We start from the raw sequence: 23,083 nt of genomic DNA, 5'->3' as shown, positions 1-23,083 counted from the left end.
CCCCTTTTCATTAGCGTAAGAGCAGAGATGGGGGGGGGGGGGGAGAGGGTGCGTAGAAGAGACTCCCTGGTACTAGCACCTCCTCTGTTCCGCCCTAGCCTGGCCCCGCCTCTCCGCGGAAAATGAACCCAAAAAAGGGCCGAAAAGAGATTTCAGAGCAAAGTTGGCCTGCGGAGCTGGAGAGGCGGAGAGAATGGGAGGGACAGGAGGAGGGGAGAGTAAGCCGGAGAGAGTGGGATGGAAGGGAGGAGGGGGTAATAGGAATGGGGGGGAGGGGGGGGGCCTGGGACCAGAAGATTAAGAGTGATCCCGTCCTATGACAGTCTTCAGGGACAGAGATCCAAGGTGGGGCTCCGGCTGGCTGGCAATCACCTAGTCGGAACCGGGGTGAAGGGCTCGGGCAGCCCAAGGCATCGTGGAAAAAATGCTGGGCACGTGGGGGGAGGGGTGTGTCCCAATGCCAGGGGGAGGAAGGGAGGAAAAGTGAGGGAAAGAAGGAAAAGGAGTAGAGGGAGGGGAGGACAACCGCGGTCCCGTGTGAGGGGCCATTAATTGAGAGGTCGGGGAAAGCCGGACTGTCACGGAGAGGGATCGGTCGCGAGTGTCGTGCCGGCAGCCTAGGGTCTGGGCGGGAAGGACACCGGGTCTCAGGCTAGGATCACACGTCCCCGCCGGACGCCTTCAGTGTCCAGCTTGCCCGGCCGGATTCCTGGCAGCTCTTCGCAGCTCCACCCCGCGCCAACCTCATTAACCCCCAGTGTTTGCCTCGCTCCCCTCTCGGCCTCAGTTTCTCCCTAAGGTCCTTGGCAGAGGCACCCCCGCCCCGTCCCCAAAAAGAGAGGTGAGTCAGGGGAAGTAACCGAGGTTTACGATTTCAGGTCTGCGCAGCTGCTCTCGTCAGAATACCAAACTCAAGGGGGAAACTGAGGCACGAGGAGAGCGGACGCTAGGAATAAGAGTTGTCCGTTCCTGACAGCTTCCCAGGAGACATTCTATCCGGGGTGGATTTAGCGATAATATCTAAATTAAGGGTAGCGACTGCTGCAAGCCGAGGGCGGAGGTAGGGGGATGGGGGGGAGAGTGACTGCCCCCCGCCAGCTGCAGTGAGCTCACGCCCCGAAATAGCCCCAGGGGCCTCAGGCGGCAGCTGCCCAATGTCACTCAGCCCGGACCCCTGACCCTTGGTGTTTTTTCTCTCCAGACCCCGGGACCCCCTGCCTATATTCGGAGCATACTGCCTTGGTCTTAGGGGCTTCTCCCCATCCTTAGCCTCCTCGAGGGTCAGGGTCTCTACTCCAGACCGCGAGTCTCAGGCGCAGGTCACTCACAATGGGCGAGGCCAGGGAAGAACTAAGGGGGAGGGCAGTTGTGTCAGTGAAGTTTGGGGTGATCCCGAGGGGCAGCTGTGGAGGTAGGGGCCTGAGAGGTGAAGTCCCTACGGCCTGAGTCCCCCTCCTCCCTACACGCACACCTCGTTTCTGCCCCTCCCCCTTTTGCCCAGATCTTGCTTCTGCCCCTACAAGGTTCGGGCGGCTTGTGGGGGAGGGTCCCGGGTCCCCGGCTCCGCCCGGTCCCTCCCCGCCTTTTAGGCGGTGGCTCTGGGCTGGGACGTCTCAGTGCCTCCTGGTCCATACAGCCAGCCGTCTGCCAGGCCAGTGCCGACCCGGGTCCGCCCAGTCCGTTTGCCCCAGCTCAGCCTCTACAGCCCACTCCCAGCCGCAGCCATGGACGCCATCAAGAAGAAGATGCAGATGCTAAAACTTGATAAGGAGAACGCCATCGACCGAGCCGAGCAAGCAGAAGCCGACAAGAAACAAGCAGAAGACCGCTGCAAGCAGGTGGGGCCCCGAAACCATGGATAGCGCCTCCCCAAATACTCCATTCTAGGCTCTCTCAGCCCCTTCTTCAGACCGAACCCTCACCAAATCACCCCTGGAATTCATCCCCTCTACGTCCAGGATGCTTGATGTGGGCCCCGTTCCTTCCACTCAAACTGTCCAAATTGCCTTCCAGTTTTCTCTGGATCCCATCTGGGGATTCCAGATCCCCTACACACGCACACACACACACTCCCTCCCTCTTCGTTTTTCAGTTCTGAACCTCATCACTCTCCCTAAGCCCCAGATGACCCCCCAAATCTCCATTTCACCCCCTTCACAGTGACATTATCTTTGAAGTAGGATAAGTACCCCAAGCCTGTTGAAACAACTCAATCATTCTCCTGCCCTACCTCCAATATCTCGATTCCCCCATTCCTATACTATTCCCTGTCATATCTTACCCACACAACCCAAGATCTTCTCCCACTGTACTATATATGCACACCCCAAGGCCTAAAACCTTCCTCCTTGTCCATACCTTCTAGTCTCTATGCCCACCATCGTGCTGTGAAACAGATCCCTCATGAAGCTACCTATACTCTGCAACACCATTCACCATTTCTGCGAAGTCTAGTGCCAAGTCTAGACCTCAGTTTCCTCATTTGTAAATTGGGGGGTTCAGGGGTGGGGAACCTTCCACCTCGAGGACATGTGTAGTCCTCTAGGTCCTCAAGTACTGTTTGTTTGGATTCAGTCAAAAAGCCACATTCAAGGACCTAGAAGGTCACATGATAGGGCCCTAGATTAGACCTTATCTAGGATCTCTCACCTTTCCGGGATTCTGATATCCCTTACCTCTATACAATGCTCTACAGTTTGGACAACACCTCCCCTTCTCAACTTCCTATGCCCTGATCCTGCTGTCCCAACCCAACCTGATGGGAGATTTGTCTATCCCCAGCTGGAAGAGGAGCAGCAGGGACTCCAGAAGAAACTCAAGGGAACAGAGGATGAGGTGGAAAAGTACTCTGAGGCTGTGAAGGATGCCCAGGAGAAGCTGGAGCAGGCTGAGAAAAAAGCCACTGACGTGAGTATGTGTGTGAATCAGATAAAGAGCCGGGGCCAGGGTCAGTCAGTCCAGAGAGGAAGAGGTCAGGGCTCTCCCCAAAAGCCATATTCTGCTTTGGATTATTTGCATTAAAGTAAGGGAGCAACTGGACAGATTATCTGAAATGATAGGTAAACCATTGCCATAGATAGTCTCCAGTGCATAATGGAGAATATGATGGAATAGGAAGGAAGGCAGGAATATGGGGTTGATCAGGGTACAGGGTAGGGAAAGAGGAGTTTAAGGAGATAGGAACAAACCCAGAGATAGGGACTGGAAGGAAGGGGGAGGGTGTACCAGGGATCAAAGGATCAAGTTCTGGCTCAGGTTACCTGAGTGAGTGACGGCCCCTGAGGAGCCACTAGAAATTCCCCGGCCTTGACCCCTGGCTCTGGCTGCCTACTGCCAGGGGCAGTGACATTGATGTAGGGCTCTGTCCCTGCCCTTCAGTGGGCTTGTGCTCCCTTCCTCATTTACCCTCATTAAGTTGTCAGCTCCGTGGCCTTGCCAGGACCCAGGGCAACAGGACACAGGACCCATGGGTGTCGGGGTAGCCAACTTGGCCAGCCCTGCCCTAGCCCCACTCCACCAATATCTCTGCCTAACAGAGACCTCCCATCATAGTATACTGGAGAGGGTACTGGACTGTGAGCTAAGAGACAAACAAACTTGCGGTGTGACCTTAGGTAAGGCAATTAACTTCCCCAAGCCTCGGTTTTTCTCGTGGATGAAAACAATCACTTCTACCCTGCCTTCCTTCTGAACAGGCGTGAGATCAGATGAGATAATGTACATTAAAACACTTGTATACCTTGATCCAAGTGGTGTCGCTATATTTGGAGTCAGGAGATACTTGGGTTCGAATTTTGCCTCTGACATTTAATTAGCTTCAACACCCTAGGGAAGTCACTCAACTTCTCTGAGCGTCGGTTTCCTGACCTGTCAAATGGAGAATCAAATGAGATACTGTACATTGTAAACCTTAAAGCATTATTTTAATGTCAACTACTATTCTTAATATAAGAGCCAGAGATTGCTTTATCCTAGTATTGTTACTTCTATTATTAACATTTTAATTTATTGCTAATTATTCTTTATACCCTGAAATCCCTCAGTATTTCATTCCCTGTGCCCTTCTACCACTTCTCAAAGTCCTCCCCCAGCCTACGCCCTTGGTTCCATATCAACCTTGGACCACTAGGGAAGGAACTGACCTGCAGCTGCTGGGTGGGGGGATGGGGGGAGACGACCCCTCAGCCATCTGACACCCTATAAATAACCCTGGACCCTGTACTGGAGGCTAGCCTGGAAACCTAAGGAGCTGGGGCGAGGGGGTGGGGCCAGGGGAGGACATAGTGGGGGCTGGAAGGAACAGAGTGGAACAGGCTAATGGAATCAAGATTACCCTCATGCATTTTAGGAGTAGACAGTGGTCTGAGGACATCCTGGCTTCCCAGAGAGAGTGTCCTTCCAATAAAGTATCTGCTTCCAGAGAGTCCTTTCCCAGAGAATCATTTCCTTGCCTTCAATTGCCCCTAATTGCCCCCTCCCTCAAATGAAATGTGAGGTATCTGGAGGCAGAGGTCTTGAGAGACGAGACAGAAGAGAGGAGACCTTTCAGGTTTCACAGGATGGAGGACATAAGGGCTGTTTCCAGGTCTCCCCCTTTCACAAGAGCAGGGGTGGGGGAGGATTGGTTGGTACTGGGGTCACAGGTGGGGATAAATTAGGGACTGTAAAGCAACAAAAGCAATCAAAGCTGATCTGTACACTTTGAAAGGAGAAACCAATAAGGGCTCTGGCTGTTAACCAAAGGGAGAAAGGCCAAGTCCCAGCCATCCTCAGTGATTACAGGAGAAGATGAAGCCTGAATATCATATGGACGTGGATGGAGGATATTGCTTGAGAGCCAGCCTGTCCTTCCTGCCAAGTGATCACCGCTTGGTGCCTCTTCCTTCTGCCTTTTGGTCTTTCCTGTCCTAGCCTAGCCCTCTCTCTCTGTCTCTCTGTTTCTATCTCTCTGTCTCTCCCATCCTTTATATCTGCTTCTGTTTTTACTCACTATTTCAGTGCCCATTCCTCTTTCACTCAGTGACTGTCTCTCTTTCTCTATACCTTAATATCTCTTTGTTTCTCTCTCTCTCAGTATGTCTTTGTCTCAGTGTCTCTCCCTCTGGTGATATCTCACTGTCTCTGTGTTTCTGTCTCTGCCTCAGTTTTACTGCCTTAATATCTTGGTGACTCTTGGCCCTTTGAACAAGGACCTAGGTTCCAGTCCCATCTCTGACTTTTTATGAGCTCTGTGACCATGGCAATTCTGAGTCTGTTTCCTCTGCTGTAAAAGAGAGATAAAAGCCACCACCTACTTCATAATGTGAGGATATCGCTTGATAGACCTGATGCTATATACAGATGTGAGTCATTCTCAGCGTCTCTCCATCTCAAGATTGCTTTGTCATTCTTTCACAATATGACCATGAGAGCGTCTATCCACTTCAGTATCTTTATCTCACTGCCTTAGCATTCCTCCCTCTGTCTCCAAGTCTTCAGATTTTGTGGGTTTCTACGTTGGGCTGAAATATTCTAGTGGCTACAACTTAAGGAGGAGAATTTATCTGGCACCGGTGATGTCATGTAAAAATGGGAAGTCTCCCTTCTGCCCAGAGCTCTGAGGCCTGAATTTCCTGCATGGAGGGAGGGCTCACTTAGCCTCTTCTCCTAGGGCAAGAAGAACTGGGGAGGGGTCAGTCAGAGGCAGGACAAGTTAGGGTCTCTTCGTGTTCACCCCGCAACACAAAATGTATCCTTCAGGGTCTGCATAGCCGAGGGGTCTTGACATTCAGAGTCAGAGGTTTCTGGGGCCTAGGGTAAGTCACCCTGGGGCTCTCTGTCAGATTTCAATGTCAAGGTCCCCATCCCCCCCTAATCCAGCAATCTTGTGTCCATAAAGAATACCCAAACTACAGTAGGTGATGGAGATGAAATAGGAAATGGGTGGGAGGATAGTAGCTAATTGTTCCCTTGGTCCTCAGATGCCACTGTTGCCTGTTCCCAGTAGTATAAGGGAGGTCTGTGTCATAGATTGAGGAATGGAAATCTTGGGTTCTTTCTGGGCAGACCCGCAAGTATACCTTGGAGGAAGGAATGAAAAGAGATCCTGTGACCTCTGACCTCAAGTGGCCACAGGCAAGGTGTCCCTAACCTGTAACCTCTTACCTCCTGTAGGCTGAAGCAGATGTGGCCTCCCTGAACCGGCGCATCCAGCTGGTAGAGGAAGAGTTGGACAGGGCCCAGGAACGTCTGGCCACAGCTCTTCAGAAGTTGGAGGAAGCAGAGAAAGCAGCAGATGAGAGTGAGAGGTCAGCAGCCCATTGGCTTTTTAGGGGAGGGGACCCCCTGACCTGAGGAAAGGCCAAGGGCCTTTTCCCAACACCAATCCTTTCTTTTTCTCTCCTCCTGTACTCAGAGGAATGAAGGTCATTGAGAACAGGGCCATGAAGGATGAGGAGAAAATGGAGCTGCAGGAGATGCAACTCAAGGAAGCCAAACACATTGCAGAGGATTCCGACAGAAAATATGAGGAGGTAAAGGCCTCCCGATGCTCCCCAGGACCCTCAGAACCTCCCAGGCTCCCTCAGTGTTAACCCAGTTCTTCCCCAGAATTCCTAGTCTCCATCAGTCCTTCCTCCACTTGGACCTCCCACCCCACCCCAGTCCTTCTAAACCATCCCAACATCCTCATGAAACCTCCAGATAAAGCCTGGGTCCCCCACCCTGTCCCTCAGGTGGCCCGGAAGCTGGTGATCCTGGAGGGCGAGCTGGAGCGCTCAGAGGAGAGAGCAGAAGTGGCTGAGAGGTGAGGAGAGGGCCAGGAGAGAGAGATGAGAAGGGGATGGATGTCAGAAGTAACGACATTCATGGGTGATGAGGGAGGTGAAGTGAGGGGCTCCCTCAGAGGGTAAAGTGATGGGAGAGGCTCCAGGAGTGATGGAACAAGGATCCAAGATTGGGGGGGGGACTCCCTATTACAGGCTTGGGAGCCCTCAGGGATAGGTTCTATCCTGTCCCCCTCCCCATACACTCACCTGCTTCCCTGCCCCTCACTATGGCACCCCCCCAGCCGCGCCCGGCAGCTGGAGGAAGAACTCCGAACCATGGACCAGGCCCTCAAGTCCCTGATAGCCTCGGAGGAGGAGGTAGCAGCCTGTGGGGTTGGCTGGGCAGTCCCCCTGGTCTTTGCATCCTTGCACTGTGTCACTGCTCATCACTTTGGACCTCAGGCTGTGCTGCCATCCGCTTGGGGGAATCAGGATGGATTGGGTGCTTGAGTTAGGATTGATGTCACCGATCTGTCTGCTCTCCTTCCCTCATAGTCTTTTCTTTTCTCCCCACAATCTCCCCTCCATTCCTGTTATCCTGACCCCCCCTTCTCACCATCCTGTCTTCTCTCTCTGTTTTTCTTCTCTCCATCCTGCCCCTATCACTCTCCTTTGTGTTACCCCCATCGGTCTCCCCCACTGTCTCCCCGGCTCCTTCACATTCTCACTCCTGTATAGTAAATGTGGGGACCTAGAGGAGGAACTGAAAATTGTTACCAACAACCTGAAATCCCTGGAGGCCCAAGCAGACAAGGTAGAGGGGGTGGGAGAGGGCATCGAGAACGTGGGCAGTGAGAATGGGTCAATTGAGGGTGAGGTGGTGAAGACTAGAGAGAAATGAGGAGGGGGAGCAGGGTGAGGACAAGAGAGATTAAGGATAGGGGAGGGAGGTCACAGCATTAAAATGAGGACTGAAGATGGGGGGATAGGGACAACCAAGTCATAGCCTGCCTCTGGAGGAAGAGTTGGGACTCAGGGAGAAGGGAATGGATGAATCAAGCCAGATAGGAGCCATAGAAGGAAGTATACTGTGTGTCCTGGAATGGTGGTGAGGGGACAAGAGAAATAGCCTGTGGAGGGTCAGTGGAAGAATAAGACCACGCAGGAGACGGGACAGACACTGAGCATTTTTGTGTTACCCCAAAGTATTCCACCAAAGAAGACAAATATGAAGAGGAGATTAAACTGCTGGGAGATAAACTGAAGGAGGTGAGAACTCCCCCTTCCCTCCCCCCAACTTCCCCCTATTCACTTCCTCAAACCCATGAAACCATCCTGAGCCCCCTTGCGTTCAATAATCGACCCTCTGGGACACAGCCTGGGAGTGAGTAAGAGGAAAAAAGAAGGGCCCCCTCAGTGTCTGACCCCTCTCCCCTCAATTCTCTTCCCCACCAAGGCTGAGACCCGTGCAGAGTTTGCTGAGAGGTCTGTGGCAAAGCTGGAGAAAACCATTGATGATCTGGAAGGTAAAGGGGAACAGCCTCCCCGCCCCACACACAAGAACCCTGTGTTCAAACCCTATTTCTCATTTAGATCCTAATTCACTAGAACCCTTTATAGCTTCGGTAAGATGACCAAAGTTTATACTGTCCTGGCTTATCCTTCAAGAATCCAGGGCTACCCTCACATCATGATGAAGTACTGGGGTAGAGATACATGAGATAAAGCCCTTTTATCAAAAATAAAACCCTTGGAGGAAACACTCATTCCCAATGCTTGTACTTCTACTCTCAGAGAAAACTACCACTTAGAACAAAACTTAAAGAAACACAAGAACCCCGGTACCTGCTGGTGCTGGCCTTAGCTTAGATACTCAATGTTATCAACAATCATTTAGATAAACCTTCACTTTCCTTTTTATTCAAAGTCTTTCAACTTTCAGAAAACCTGCCTCCTTGGCCTCAGGACAAGCTTTGGCCTTTCTGACTCGGTGCTTTTCTCTTTTATAACTGCTGGCTCAGGCTTTACAAGTTAACAAGTGATTAGTCATTAATTACTCTAAGCTTAGTGGAAAGAGATCACTCGAGTCCGAAGGCTTTAGTTGGAACCCTAACTCTGCCGTAAACTCTCTGTGTGACCTTGAACAATCATTTTACTTCTCTGAGGCTGTTTCCCTGTATGTAAAAATAAGAGATTTGAACTAATCCCTAGAAGATCCCTTCCAGCTATAATAACCCCTGAATGTAAAAATTCTATTTCTGATTCAAAGGCTGTTCTCTTATGGTGGGTTGCCTGCCAGCACTCCAATCCCTTGGAAGCAGGAAAAATAAATAGCCACTCCCTCATTAGCTCAGAACTGAAACTAAAATTTAATGAATATTAACAGCTATCACCGAGGCTTCCTGGTAGTGTAGCAAGGGCACTAGATCTGGAGTCAGAGACTTCCTGGTTGGATGACCTTGGCCAAGACTTCCTCAGGCTCCTCGCCTCTAAAATGAGGGTTATTGGCGGTGCCTTTGGATCTAGATCTGACCCTGTGATAGAAGTGTTCCTTTGTTGGAAGGAGGGGTGAGGGGCTCTAAATTTTTCTCTCTCATGGACCCCTTTGGCAGTCTGGTGAAGCCTATGTATCCCTTCTCAGAATAATGCTTTTAAAGGCATAACATAAAAATATATAGGATCTCAATTAAACTGAAATAGTTATCAAAATAATTTTTTACAATTCATAGAATCAAGTAAAGAATGCCCCTCCCTCCCACTCTGTTGGGATAGTCATCTTTGGCTATTGGGCTTCTAGCCCACCTCCTTCAGAAAGAGTAGACAACCTGTACATTGTAATGCCCCTGGGTTTCTGCTCAACAATGTTGGCATTTGCTAAGAGTCAAATAGCTTCTCAAGTTTTGCCCTTTTCTTCTTCTGGAAACTTTCAAATATAAGTTAAATAATGCAGAACATGCAATTTTTTTTAAACATCTAGAACCCAAGTTTCTTCCCCCAGGGACCTGCCCCTACTCACATATTCCCTATTTTAACCCTAGTCCTAAAACCCATTGGTATGGGACTTTCCACTGGGCATTGATCTCCACCAATAAGAAGGGAGTACCAAGCCAACAGGCTTTGAGATTGAGGATGCACTTTGAAAAAACCACACGTGTATAGAAGCTACATGAGTGGGGCAGAAGCCCCTTAGGGAAGAGAGGGAGGGAGGAAGACCAATTTAGGTGCAGAGGTGGAGAACTGGGAGGGTGAGGATGGGGATGGAGGAGTTCTAGACTAGAACCCTGATTTTCCAGACTATTTTCTGGCCTGTCCATTTCTCTCTCTGGCTCTGACTTTCATTTTTTTCTTTCCTTTACCCACTTCCTTCCTATCCTCCTCCTTTCCTTCACATCTTCCTACCCAACTCCCCATCTCACCTCTATCCCTCCACCAACACTCTCCCCTACCCCAACCCTGACACCCTCCCATACACCCCAGATGAGGTCTATGCCCAGAAGATGAAGTATAAGGCCATCAGTGAAGAGCTGGACAACGCCCTCAATGACATCACCTCCCTCTAAGACCTGAGCTCCAAATCCCTGGACCTGGCTCTCTCTCTGATCTATCCCTCTTTTCTCATCTTCTTTCCATCCTCATGGGCAGATGGAGCAGGAGGAATCAAAACTGCTGACCTTGCACAAAAAACCAGGCTGGGGCTGGGGGGAGTCTGGCCAGAACCACCATTGCCCCCACTCCCACCCCCACCTGCCATTCACTGTCCATCCATCTATCTATGTCTTCTATTTAATAAACTTTCAACTCAAGCTGCACTATATTTCTCTCACCACCACCTCTGGCATGGTACTCCAAGTGTCCATCACTGAGCACTCCCTGTGACCTTACTGAACCTTATAATTTTCCATACCAAGCACCCCTCTAATCTTCCTATTGTATTCCTATGGCCTAAACTGATTAAAGACTGTCTCACTGAGCATCCCTGTAAATCGTATAGAGCCCCACTGTGTTCCCTACTCACCCTATAGAACACCTGTCATCTTTTATGGTAGAAATCACTCTTTAACCATGACTTGCACAGATATCACTGATCCCTTAATACTCGCATAATCTCCCTGAGCACTTTCATGGCCCATGCCAGTGTCACCCCTACTCTCCCACAGAGCACGCTTGTGCACTCACACTTGCCCAATGTACACAATCATAACCTCACCTGGGGCCCAAGGCAATGAATAAAGTGCACAGGTGGTAGGTGTGCTATCCAGGAAGGGATGGGTGAAGCTGACTCTCAAATGCTAAAGGGACAAGCTTTTCTTTGTCCTAAAGATCTCTTTCTTGCCTTTGATCCTGTCCCTGTCTCTGTCTTTTAAAACTGATTCAGTTTCCTCTTTCAGGAACTTAAGTACATAAAATACTTCGAATGCCTAGGGTGGGGTGGCATTGGTGTCTGAGGTGACTAACTAAATTGTCTGTGTCTCTGTTCCTGTCTCCCTTTCCTGTCTCTGTCATCCCATCTCCTGTGACCCCATCCTGTCTTCTGCATCCCTCTGTGTCTTCTCCTTCTCCGTCTACACCATATGACCTTTTGTGTTTCTATTTCCTGACTCAATGTGTTGTGCATGTTTCCTTCTCCTTACATCCCCTGCATCTGTTACTACATGTCCTGTTACCTCCTGTATTTGTCTTCTATGTCCTCCTCCTGTGTTCATGTCCAATACATATATCCCATGCCCAAACCTCATGTTCCCCCTACACTCCCTTATGTTTCTCCCTATGTGTCTGCCATTCTCCCCCACCCCCTTTCACAGAGACCTTGGCCAGTGCCAAGGAGGAGAACGTAGAGATTCACCAGACACTGGACCAGACGCTGCTTGAACTCAACAACCTGTGAGGCCCCAGCCCAGGTGGACCTGGTTGCCCCCACCTTTACCCTCCCTTCCTTCATCCCTGTTCAGGGCACCCTTCCCTACACTTCAGACCCATTAAAACCACCAACTCAACCAGCATGAGCTGTTTCTTGGTAGGGGAGGAGGGAAGGTTTGTCAGAAAGAGTTCTGGAACTTGGAACAAAGACACCTGAATGGTTTTTCTAGCAACACCTGAGTCAAGTAATTCTGGGATTCTCTTTTCCTTCCCCTCTCTTGATTACAATGGGAGGGGCTGGTGTTCAGGAGTAAAGGGAGATTCCAAAGGAACAGGCTCCCCTGGAGGTTTGTCTTGCCCAGACATGGGCACAGGAGGACAGAACATCCTCCTACAACCTGACTATTTCACAAACCCAGATGATCTTGGTCACTGACTAGCTATGCCTTTTGCTGGAAGTTATGGGAGAAAGAGAACCTGGAACCTTTGTCTGGGAAGGAAACTCAGTCTCCGGGAGAAACAACCAGATAAAGCCAATAGAATGTTCAGGTTGCATTCTCAACAATCAGCCCCCATGGAAGTAGTGACACTGTGGATTCAGTCTCTGATCTTACTGGGCCGTCCCTCTTGCCCTAGACTCAAACACCAGGGAGAGTGAGGGACAGAGAGGACCACCTCCCATTGAGGGATTTGAGGCCAGTCATAAGCAGGAAATTGAAAGGGAAAGCAAGATTTGAAATAGCAAGAAACTAAACAGATTCATACCAAATCAGGTGAAAAGCAGGAAAAAGATACACCACCCATGATTCTTTCATGAAATGATGTCCACCATCTCCCCCTTGCTCCCATACATGACTCAATTCCTGGTATCTTGTTGAATTAATTACTATCACTTCTGGGGTTTTATTGGTGCACTCAACTTGGTCTCCTCCAGACATCAAGACTCCGTCTCTCTTTGTCCCTACCCAACAAACCCCAGAAATCCTAGAGGATTGAGTTTATATCTCCTCTTCAGAATAGTAGCTCCCTAAGGCAGGAATAGGTCAATGGAACCATAGAAAGAACTTCAGCATTGAAAGGGACCTTGCAGGTCATCTAGCAGTGGGTGCTAACAGAGAGAGGAATCTATTCAGGTAGACATCTAAAAAGAGGATCATAGGATTTAGTAACTTAGAAGGGTTCAGTCTGAACCCCAGCTCCAACACTTAATATCTAGGTGATCCCAGATGAATCAATGAGACCCCAGCCTCAGTTCTCTTTTCCATAAAACAAAGATAATAACAGCACTTACAGACTGTCATGAGGATAACATACATAAACCACTTTGTAAGCATGAAGTCAATATGTAAATGTTAGTTATTTCTCTTATTAGCCTAACTACCTGTTGGTTAGGAAGATTTCTTTCAGCCAAAAATCTCCCTCCTCGTGTCTTCCTGGAGAAACCGTAGCAACTACTTAATGACTATGAATTAATCCCATTCTCCCCTTCTCCAAGGTTCGATGATAACATGAGACTTTGGGACATTTTATTAGAAACGTTTATTTAAAAAAATATAGGGGGATTGCAGGGGAAGTAAGTGGCTGGGGAAGAGCTCACCCCTACCCCCAGGTCTTTGGAACTCTGTGATCAATCTCAATCTGCAGCCCTGGCTAGGTGACTGTGTCTGTCATCTCTGTAGGGTGGTAGATGACTTTCTCTTTGGCAACACTCAGCCTAGGAAACAGGAGTTCGGGGTCAAACACTAATCAAAAGCCAATATAATCAGTGCTCATTTTCAGGGAATTTGCATGCTCTCTTAAAATGACCCAAGGGGTTTTGAAATCAGCTAAATTAAGATGGCAAAGGCCCTGGGGTCAGGGAATAGTGGATAAAGAGAGGAAGTTCTGGGGTTGTCCAGGATATGCCTACATACATATATATACATATATATCTGAGGATTAAACTGTGAATGGTAAAGGGATGTGGAGTATTAGGGAAGAAGGTAGGAGGTCAGAGGTGCTGAGTGAAATAAGGAAAGAGGAGCTGGGTTTCAGGGGATGAAAGATAATATTCAAAGGAGCTGTGTAATAATGGGCACTTTTCTTCTCTTGGGGGCTCGATTTCCTCATTTGTAAACTGAGGGGGTTTTCCTATATGATCTTAAAATTCCTTCCTACTCAAAAGTAATATCATTTTTACCTCTTTTGATGCCTCATATATAGAAGGAAGGCCACACTTGTGATAGCAAAGAGAAGTCCAAAGACCAAAGCCAGGATGTCACCTGTGGGAAAGAAATGTTGGGGGTGGGAGTGATGGATACAAGGAGAGAGAAAGAGGCTTCTTAGGTGAAAAAAGGTCATTGGCAGATTAGGTCTTTTCCATGTGAAGCAAATTAATCCCATTTAAGTGTTTGGTGCAACTAACAACCTAATTTATGTCCAAGGTCTCCTATGAAGAGCTGCCTACAGAGTCTACCAAAAAAAATAAGTGCAGGATTGGCAACTGTGCATGGATAATGGAACAAGAAGGGTCATACATCTATGTGCATGGGGGTGAGATCAAGGGGAAGGAAGAGGAAAGTTAACCTCTAACAGTGGAATACGGTGGAAAAGAGCCCTGCCTCAGGAGTCAGAGAACCTACCCTTGAGACTTACAACCCACCAGACCTTGGGCAAGTTATTTAAGCTCTATGGGCCTCTGTTTCCTCATTTGTAAAATGGATTAGATGGCTTCTGAGGTCCCTCAGATCTCCAAACTGGCACCAGGTGATCCATGGATACCCTAACCTTTCCCATGAAATCTGGGGAATTTCAACTTTTCCTCCTTGATTTAAACTCCTCTTTGTTATCCCTCCCTATTCCCAATCCCCCAACCCAGTAGCGCGCGCGCGCACACACACACACACACACACACACACACACACACACACACATATATACACACACATCCTTAGAAAGTATCAGAGTATGTGTGCTCTAGAGGTCACTGGACTGGAGGGTGTAACAGGGATAAACTGGGGGCTAGGTATAGGATTCCTAATTAGGTCAAAGATGGTAATAATAGCAGAGGAGAATAAAAAGGCAGAATGGACTATTTTCTTGGCCAATGTTGCTGCCACAGTCAACCAAGAAGGACCCAGAGGAAGCTCACTGGGGATCCTTGGGGTTAGGAGGAAGAAAGGCTGTTTTCTGTCAAAAACTTACCAACACTCAGGCAGGAGCTGCCATGCACTAAATAGGGGAGAAAAAGGAGATGGGAAAGTCAGAGCCTGAAGCTAGGATTCTGGAACACCAAAATCCACAGAAGCAGGGAATGAGGCTGTACCTGGCTCAGCGTTTGAACCCCTAGAGTTCCGTGGCACGCTGCTGGCAATGGAAGAAGTAGAGAAGGAGGCCTCAATCATTCGCCCATTCAGAGGCTGGGTAAGCCGGAAGTTCTGTTGGAGCCGGGAGCCCATAGGGCCCCACAGGGATCCAGACAGAATCTGGAGCTAGTGACAAGAAAGGGGTAGGAAGGAAAGGATGGAGTGATTTGGTCAAGAGTCATAGGTCATGGGGTGGGTCACAGGGGAGGGCTCAAACATAGAAACCAAGGGGAGATGAGAAGTCTTACTCTCCACCACCATTTCCAGAGACCCTCAATGGTACTTACTGCATCATAAGTCTATGAGACCCCTCCCTATGCCTTATCTCCGGCCACACTGTTCCTCCTCTACCTCCTCTTCCTCCCTCCCACTGCCGCCCCCCCCATTCTCCTTAGGCCTAATGTACCCTTTTCCCTTTCTCCTACCTACATGTTCCCCATGCATGGGCTCTGGTCTCCCCACCTCCCACTCACAGCTCCATGCTGCCCTACAGACCTACCTGGTCAGCACTCAAAAATACTGTCTGGTTGAACACTGTCCAGATGACCCCCTGGGAGCAGGGGGGTGTAGTCAAAGACCCTTTATAGCGGAAATATCGGTGGAGGTTTTGAGGCAGGAGCGCAGACACATCTAGCCCTGGGACCCAGGTCTCTGAACCTATCCAAAAGGAAGGAGCAGTTACCCACAGGAGATCATCGTGGGAAGTTTGGCCCTCCCTCCGTTTTCTCAGGTCTTACTTGAGTCCACCTCTGCCTCTCTGTGTCTCTCTTTCTCTCAGTACCTCAGAATCTCATCCTATACCAGATATTCCTTCTCTAAGTATGATAATACTAATTTAGTGCTGTGAAATTTGCAAAATGCTTTCCATATATGAAATGATCTCATTTGATCCTTACAAATATTAATAGATAATGTTATTCTTATTCTACAGTAGGAAAAACAGAGGCTTAGAGAATCTAATTGACTTGCTTATCATTACGCAGATAGTAAGCAGTAGAGGGGGGATTTGAACTCAGATCTCTCCAGGTCCAGCACCCTTTACCCCATGCTTCCCATCAGAAGCCAGTTCTGATCGTTTCTTTACTCTGGATCATTTTAGCATGTAAAGACACAAGAAACCCTCCCGAATCTGCAACGAGGAACAAAGAAGTTCTCTCAGTAATCAAATTAGGTATTTCAAGATTTATGCGATAAAACCCATGTACAGGAGAGCACCCACACAGACACCCTCTATAGGAACCTATTTACTCTTATTTTACGCACAATCCCAACAAACTTGGTTATCTGATTGCTTCTAAGGAGCAAGAAGTTAGAAGTGGGGATAATGGGTCATCTAAGCAGCCAAGCAGACAGCAGTGAAAGCTGGTACCCTGGCAGCATGGAGCTATCAGAGGCAGACAGAATCAGTTTAAAAAGCACATCCAATCAGATTTAATCAGTCCAGAGGTGCTGCTGCTTTGCATCTCCCAAGTCCCCAAATTAAGCATGAGCAGTCACCCTATCTCTAGCTCAACAGGCCCTCAAGGTATCCTAGCACAGTACAATTAGTCTTCTAATGACATCCAAGGGAGAGATGATGACAGGGTAGAAAGAAAGCTGACTTTATAGTCAGAAAGACCGGGTTCAAGTCCTCTGCCTCGGACATATACTGGCTGTGTGTAGGGGTAAATCACTTCATCCCTCAGTGCCTCCAAGCAACTTTGTAAAACTAAAGAGCAGGTGCTGGTCTGTCCTAGAAAAGGGAGTTCCCTACTCCAATAAAAATCACAGGTCTAGTTTAAAATAAATGTTGACCAAGTCATCAAGATAAGGATATATTCTGTTTGTACCCTCTGTTTAAAAGGACCAGAAAGAATATAATACATATTAGAAAGCTATCCACCCAAGATGGATAATTTAATTGTGGTGCTTAAGGAAACTAAACCCTTAGCCACCCAGAAAACATAAAACTTACTCTGGGATTTTACTGTTTATTTGGTTTGTAAAAAGCCCTTGAGTATCACAGAATTAGAGTTAGAAGGAAAGGCAATTTAGTGGAACAGGAGTTAAAATGAAGGATCATTTAACAGATGAGGAAACTGAGGCAGAGAGTCAGTGAATGCCCATGGTCACACAGTTAGTAAGGATCAGATCGAGGATTTGAACTCAGGTCTTTCTGATTCCACAATACTCCACACCCTATATCATGCTGCTTCTTTGTGCTTACTAATAAGTTTTTCTTTCCTGTCTTCCTTCATGTTAATGAAACTACCACTAATTATGTCTTTTTTAAACTGTTACCTGAGCCCCTTTTGAGGGAAGGGACCACATCTCTCCCCTCAGCAAAGGGCTCTCTAAGGATTGTCCTATGAAGACAGGAGTGAGGAAATGGACAAAGGCAAAGACTAACCTTCCTCATCAATTGCCCCAAGATGTGACAGTAGCTGTTGGTAGGCATCATTCTCCTCTGGGCCCTCCTTAGGGGGAGACACACATTCGGACACAAGACTAGGAACCAGGAGGGAGATGGGGGAGGAGGGAGGGAGTAGGGGACTTATGGAAGAGGGGTCCCAGAAGAACTTCCATCCAATGCCCTTCCTTCCATCACCACCCCCAGGCTTTCCCCCATGAAAGTGACTGAGGTTGGAGGGAAGGAGGAAGGGCCCTTACAAGACCAAGTTCTGGGGTCCCAAGAGAATGGGAAAAGATTGGAGCGTTCAAGAGGGTGCAGAAATTGGAAATCCCAGGCAAAGTGCTGCGGAACTTGGAATCAAGGGAACAAGGGTCTTGAAGGAGGGAAGACTGAGGGGGGGAGGGAATTATGGAGGTGAAGGACCTGAATTGTCCCTGGGGATCATGCATCCTGCATCACAGAATGCACAGATCAAGGGTTGCTGGGTAATAGGCTACCGGGATCGCAGGCTCCAGGGTCAAGGTCTTACAGACACAGCATCCCCCGGGGCCAGTACCTGAAGGAAGGCAGCCAGCACAGCCAAGCCGCCGGGCTGCCCCAAGGCTTCTTTGATCGAGTCAAATCGGGTGTTGAGGTGAACTACATGAATCTAGAATGAGAACTGACATTTGACCTCAAACCCCCAAACCCAACCTCCCACGGTCTGCAGCCGCTAACCCCAACCCCCTTCTCTGACTTCAACCTTACCGCTCACCTCAGCCGGAAATCGGTGACCACTGACAGTGTGCTCTGAGCCCGGCACCCCAGGTGCCCCCCAGTGCAGATGCAACTGCAGGGCCCGGTACTCTGTGCCCTGGCCCAACGTCATCCACAATCCCGGGGGCAGTGTTAGCTGCACTGGGGAAGAGAGCGCAGGAAAAAACACTGGAAAGAGGAGCATCAGGGACTCCCCGAGATCGCCTCTCCCGACTCCAGGTCCACCCTTTACGCGTGCCCACGCCCCGGTACCCAGGAACACCTCACCCTGCCGGCTCCAGAACCCCACCCTAAGCCCGGTTCCTCCCCTTCAGCTCCGCCCTCCTCGAGAAGTCAGCCGCCTATTCGGTCTCACCTGTATGGCCGTTGTTCTGCAGCTTCAGAGGCTGATCCGGGGAGAGGGAAAAGCCGTGGAGCTGGGGAGCCACCAGGTCCTGCCTGAAATAGGTGGAGTCCGGCCGGATGTCCACTGGAGACTGCAGGTGTCCCCCGCAGGCTCGGGAGACCTGGGGCCACAGGGGGCCTCCTGGGAACGGGGTCAAGAGGCGCTCGGGTGGGTAGGTGGAGATCAGGGGGAGGTCGGGGATAGTGACACTGAGGGTCGGTTAAAGGGGGTGGGGCATGAGAGCGGGGCCAGAATGGGAGACAAGGGATAGGATCAAGGGGTTTGGAGGGGGCCAAAGATCGGAATGATTGGCTCAAGTCGGGAGGAGCAAAGTCAAGTTATTTGACTCAGGTACTGGATGTTGGAGGGGCTTAAGAGAGAAGAAAAGACGATAAGAGAAAGAAGGCAAGAAAAGGGGAGAGAGGAAGAAATGAGGGAGGAAAAGGAGAGAAGGAAGGGGCGGCGGAAAGGGAGAGAACAGGGAGATGGGAGGTGTTGGGGGCTCACAGTTGCTCGGGAAGAGGGGCAGCTACCAGACTGGAATGAGGGAAGGAGTGATGATCTGTTTAAGGACCGAGGATCCATGGGGTCTCGGGAATGACGGAAAGGTGGCGATCGTGGAGTGGGGAAGGGGAAGGTGTTAAAAGACTGACATCTCACCTCCATAGCCCCAGTGTGGATGGTCATCATCTACAAAAATGGGAATAAGGACATTGGTTTCCCCAAGGTCAACCATGAATGACTCAGTACTGATGAAGCAACGGGTCTCATCCTCACCTCCTTTCCCAATTCTCTGCTTTCCACATCCACTCTCTCCCATTTCTGTTCATGTCAGTCCCTCTTCTTGTGAGGCGGCATGACTTAGCCCTGGGCTTAGAGTTAGAAAACCTACATTCTAATCCCGCCTCTTGACAGTTACTAGCTCTGGGACCCTTAGCCTTTCAGAGCCTCATCTTCCTTATCCTTGGGGCAATGATACTTGTATCAGGATTATTGAGAACCTCAGCTGGAGATTGGCGCTGTGATTTTATCTGTAGGAAACTCTAGCATGAGGAAACTAAAGGATTCTGCAAGCCCTAAAGTATTATGTAAGTACCCTCTTCCTATGACGACTACAAAGAGATTTGGACAAATAAACGCTGATCTCTGGTTTCCCGCTAACCACGTGACTTTAGTCAATCTATTTCAATACTCATTTCTTTTTCTCTTTCTTCCTTTTCTCCCTTTCTTTCCTTTTAAAATCAATCAACTATTTGCCAGGTACCATGTTGAATGATGGGTCCTTACCTTCTTTGTCTTCTCTTGTCCCCCTTTTTCTTTGTCACCACCTCCCTCCTTTCTCTTCTTTCTTTCCCAACTCCCCTTTCTCTGTTCCCTTCTTTCCCTTTCTCCTCTTCCCATCTCATTCCTATTTCTCTGTTCCTCTTCTCCTCTTCTATCCCCTCAGCTCTCCCCTTTTATTTTCTTTCCCTTTTCCTTGTCTTTCTCTGACCCTGGGTTCCCTGGCTACCTAGCAGAAGTAGGCCTCCAAGGATAGCCCCAACACACATATTTCCCTACCGTGCTGTACCGTCCCCACTTTACAATTCCCCTTTAGGCTGTTCTTGCCTTCTACAACGGAAGCTCTTTAATGATAGGAATTCTCTTACTAGCTTGTATTTGTAACATCAACTCTTAGCACAGAGCCAGGCACGTAATGAACATTTTATAAAGGCTCTCTCTCTCTCTCATGTCTATCTCTTTTTTCTTCTTGTCTTTCCCTCTCCTCTTTTTTCTCCTTATCTCTTCTTTCTCTTTCCTCACCTTTTTTTCTTTTTTCTTCTTTCCTTCCCTCTTTTTATTTGAGGCAATCAGGGTTAAATGACTTGCCCAGGGTCACAAAACTAGTAAGTGTCTGAGGCCATATTTGAACTCAAGTCCTCTTGACTCTATCAACTGTGCCACCTAGCTGCCCATCCCTCTTTTCTTTTCTCACCTCCTCACTTCCTCCTAACCTCTCCTCTTTGCCCACCCCTCATATTCCTTACTTTACCTTTTCCTTAGTTTTTGTTCCTTTTCCTCTTCCTTTCTCATTTCTTCTCCCTCTTCTGTCTCACTCCTTCTGCTCCCCTCCAACCCTTCCCAGTTCAAACTTTCCCATTTTCTTCCTTCCTTTCCTCCTTCTTTCTCTCCCTCCTTCCATCTCTCTCCCTCCCTTTCTTTTCTTCTTTCTTCTCTTCCTTCCTCTTTCCCCCCTCCTTTTTCTCTCTCCTTGATGAATTTAGAAAGAAAAAGTTATTGGGAGAAACAAAGGTATACCATTTCCTGCAGAATATATGGGTTCTAGATAAAACTGAAAAGCCCTAAGCCCCTTTCCTTCATCCTCTCCTTCCCTCCCCCCACCTCTTCCCTTTGTGTCATTCCTCTGCCCCAATATAAAGCAGGCTCTACTCTTTTCACTCCCATTCTTTCCTCTCATGAAAGGAGGGATTAAATACTTGAACCCTGGGGTTTAGTTCCTTGGGGAGGGGGTAAGACAAGGGGATGATTGTGGGGCAGAAACAGACAAAGGAGAACTAACCTTTCTTTTCTGGGATGTTCCTGTGAGGTCCAAGTTTATCTTCAGGGGCTGGAGAATCCTCAACAGTGGGTGGATCCTCCTTTCTGGGAGGATCCTCTCCCCTGAGTGGGACCTCCTCCTTGTGTGTATCCTCTTCCTTGGATGGCTCATCCTGTCCAGGTGAATCTCCCTCACTGGAAAGCTCCTCTTCTCCAAGTGGCTTCTCCTCTTGGAGCATATCCGCTGCCCCAGGGGGCTCTCCCTCCTCTTCAGATGAGTCCCTCTCACTTCCCAACATGCTGTAAGGGTGGGAAGGGACCAGAAACAGGAGGAGCAGCAGCAAAGAGATGGGGGCCCTCCCTGGGGACAAGAGGGAAAGCCAGCCTGGGTAAGGGGGAGCCATGCTGCCTGCAGACTGGGAGGTGAATCCCCTGGTGGTGGTGCCTACGGTCTGTACGTGCTAGCAGAGCCAGAGCTGTGTGGGGAGGGGCAGGGGAGCAGAGTGACTCACAAGGAGAGGCCTTTTATAGTGATGGAACCAAAGTCTTCCTGGCCTGGCCCACTGCCCCATATGCAGTGAGCTTTGGCAGGGCAGGTGTGTGCTTAGGCAAAGTTTATCAGGGTTCTAGGCTGGGCTCTTAGCGCAAGGCACTGGTGTGCACAGGACATTCTCCTTCCTGGTACCAAAACCGCCCGCCTGAGCTAACTCTTTCTTCAGTTAATGGGACACAAAGGGAGCAGAAGGAGGGGGGAGGGTCCCTAGCAAGAAAGAGCCCAGAGATCTTTTTGTTTCCCAAGCCAAGGGAGTGTGGAGGTGGTTGGGGGGGGGAATGGGGGTGGGGTCTGCCCTCATATAGGACTTGACTGATCCAATTGGGAGGTGTGGGAGGGGCAGAGGCTGGACAAGGAGCCTGAATTGTGATACATGTGAAGGAATGTGTCTTTGGATGTGAGGAATCTCTGTGCATTTGTCTCAATACATACATGTATCTCACCACATCTGTATATATCTCTGGATGGGTGATTACTATGTCCCTGTATGTGTCCCTATATGTATGTGTGAGACTGCACCCGAGTCTGCCTCACCGAATGCTGGCATCAATTTTGACGTCTTTGTGGTGGGGGTAAATCCATCTTTCTTATCTCTGACTATCTTACCGTGGCTTTGTGTCTTGGTTCGTCTCTCTGTCTTCGTGCCTGCCTGCCTCACTTTCTGTATCTGCATCTGTCTCTACCTCAGCATCATCTGTGTCTATGGGTCTCACAGACCCTTAAACTAGATCAGTTTGGGGATCAGCTAGCCCCTCCTTCTCACTTTACAGGGGAGGAAACTGAGCCCCGGAGAAGCCAATCCTTTAGCTAGCTAGTGTTTGGACCTTTGTGCTCCTGCGTCTCTGTCTTTTGTATCACTTTGTCTATCCCTGTCTTGCCTTTTGTCCCTTGGTCTTAATATCTAGGACTGGAAGGGACCTTTAAAATCATTTAATTCAAATCCCTGATTTTATAGATAAGGAAAATAAGCCCCATAGAGTTTAAGGCCACATATGTAGGAAATGGTGGAGGCATGAGTCATACTTAAATCCTCTGACTCCATTATCTGTTCAATCTCATTAACTAACTAATTAAACAATGGTACTATATAGTAGGAAGAACCTTTGAACTCTGAAACAGAAGAATTGAATTCAAGTCCTAACTTCAGCATTTACTTCCTTTGTGACCTTGGACCAGAAAGAACCTTGGTTTCCCCTTCTGTCTTCTTGGGTCTGTCTCAATATGGCTTCCTGTTTCCTAATCATTCATAGTCTCTCCCTTTCCTCTCCCCCAACCCTCAGCTTCCCTCTTCCTCTCTCTTGCTCTGTTCCATTCCTCCCTCACAAGAGTGGAGAATATTTCTTGCTTTCTATCTCTCTCAATATTTCTAACTCTACATCTCTTCAGTCTCTGGACAACAACAGTGACAACGATGACGATGATGATGGTGGTAACAACACCTAGCATTTATACCCTACCTTGACATCTCTAAAATACTTTTATATATGTTACTTAACTTGATCCTCACAATAA

The 23,083-nt window shown here is 48.9% G+C and overlaps 2 protein-coding genes across 11 annotated transcripts; one reads left to right on the top strand and one right to left on the bottom strand.

Moving 5' to 3' along the window:
* Positions 1–228: 228 nt before the first annotated feature.
* On the top strand, positions 229–11,740 carry TPM2 (tropomyosin 2). Of its 9 annotated transcripts, none has more exons than XM_072606961.1 (12): positions 253–345; positions 879–928; positions 1,202–1,319; positions 1,637–1,838; positions 2,782–2,907; positions 6,154–6,287; positions 6,395–6,512; positions 6,714–6,784; positions 7,485–7,560; positions 7,953–8,015; positions 8,203–8,272; positions 11,549–11,740. In XM_072606961.1, the coding sequence occupies exons 4-12, from the start codon at positions 1,725–1,727 to the stop codon at positions 11,629–11,631; spliced, it is 855 nt and encodes a 284-aa protein (XP_072463062.1). In that variant the 5' UTR covers positions 253–345; positions 879–928; positions 1,202–1,319; positions 1,637–1,724; the 3' UTR covers positions 11,632–11,740. The 9 variants fall into 9 exon arrangements, with proteins under 9 accessions (XP_072463060.1, XP_072463048.1, XP_072463062.1 ...); XM_072606950.1 differs by lacking the exon at positions 7,485–7,560 and adding an exon at positions 7,049–7,124; XM_072606948.1 differs by lacking the exon at positions 7,485–7,560 and adding an exon at positions 7,049–7,124 and having other exon boundaries at positions 879–1,060.
* Positions 11,741–13,123: 1,383 nt separating this feature from the next.
* Positions 13,124–21,515, bottom strand: CA9 (carbonic anhydrase 9). 2 transcript variants are annotated; one of them, XM_072606939.1, is made up of 11 exons: positions 21,041–21,515; positions 19,141–19,170; positions 18,451–18,621; positions 18,094–18,236; positions 17,896–17,988; positions 17,337–17,403; positions 15,447–15,604; positions 14,908–15,073; positions 14,787–14,813; positions 13,783–13,864; positions 13,124–13,317 (listed from the first exon to the last, which is right to left on the bottom strand). In XM_072606939.1, the coding sequence occupies exons 1-11, from the start codon at positions 21,420–21,422 to the stop codon at positions 13,254–13,256; spliced, it is 1,383 nt and encodes a 460-aa protein (XP_072463040.1). In that variant the 5' UTR covers positions 21,423–21,515; the 3' UTR covers positions 13,124–13,253. The 2 variants fall into 2 exon arrangements, with proteins under 2 accessions (XP_072463040.1, XP_072463041.1); XM_072606940.1 differs by having other exon boundaries at positions 17,337–17,400.
* Between the last annotated feature and the right edge of the window lie 1,568 nt (positions 21,516–23,083).

Source organism: Notamacropus eugenii, chromosome 1 (assembly GCF_028372415.1).
Source record: "Notamacropus eugenii isolate mMacEug1 chromosome 1, mMacEug1.pri_v2, whole genome shotgun sequence".
In the NCBI taxonomy this organism is placed as follows: Eukaryota; Metazoa; Chordata; class Mammalia; order Diprotodontia; family Macropodidae; genus Notamacropus; species Notamacropus eugenii.
The sequence above is the reverse complement of the archived record's forward strand: the minus strand, read 5'-3'. Positions and strand labels throughout refer to the sequence as shown.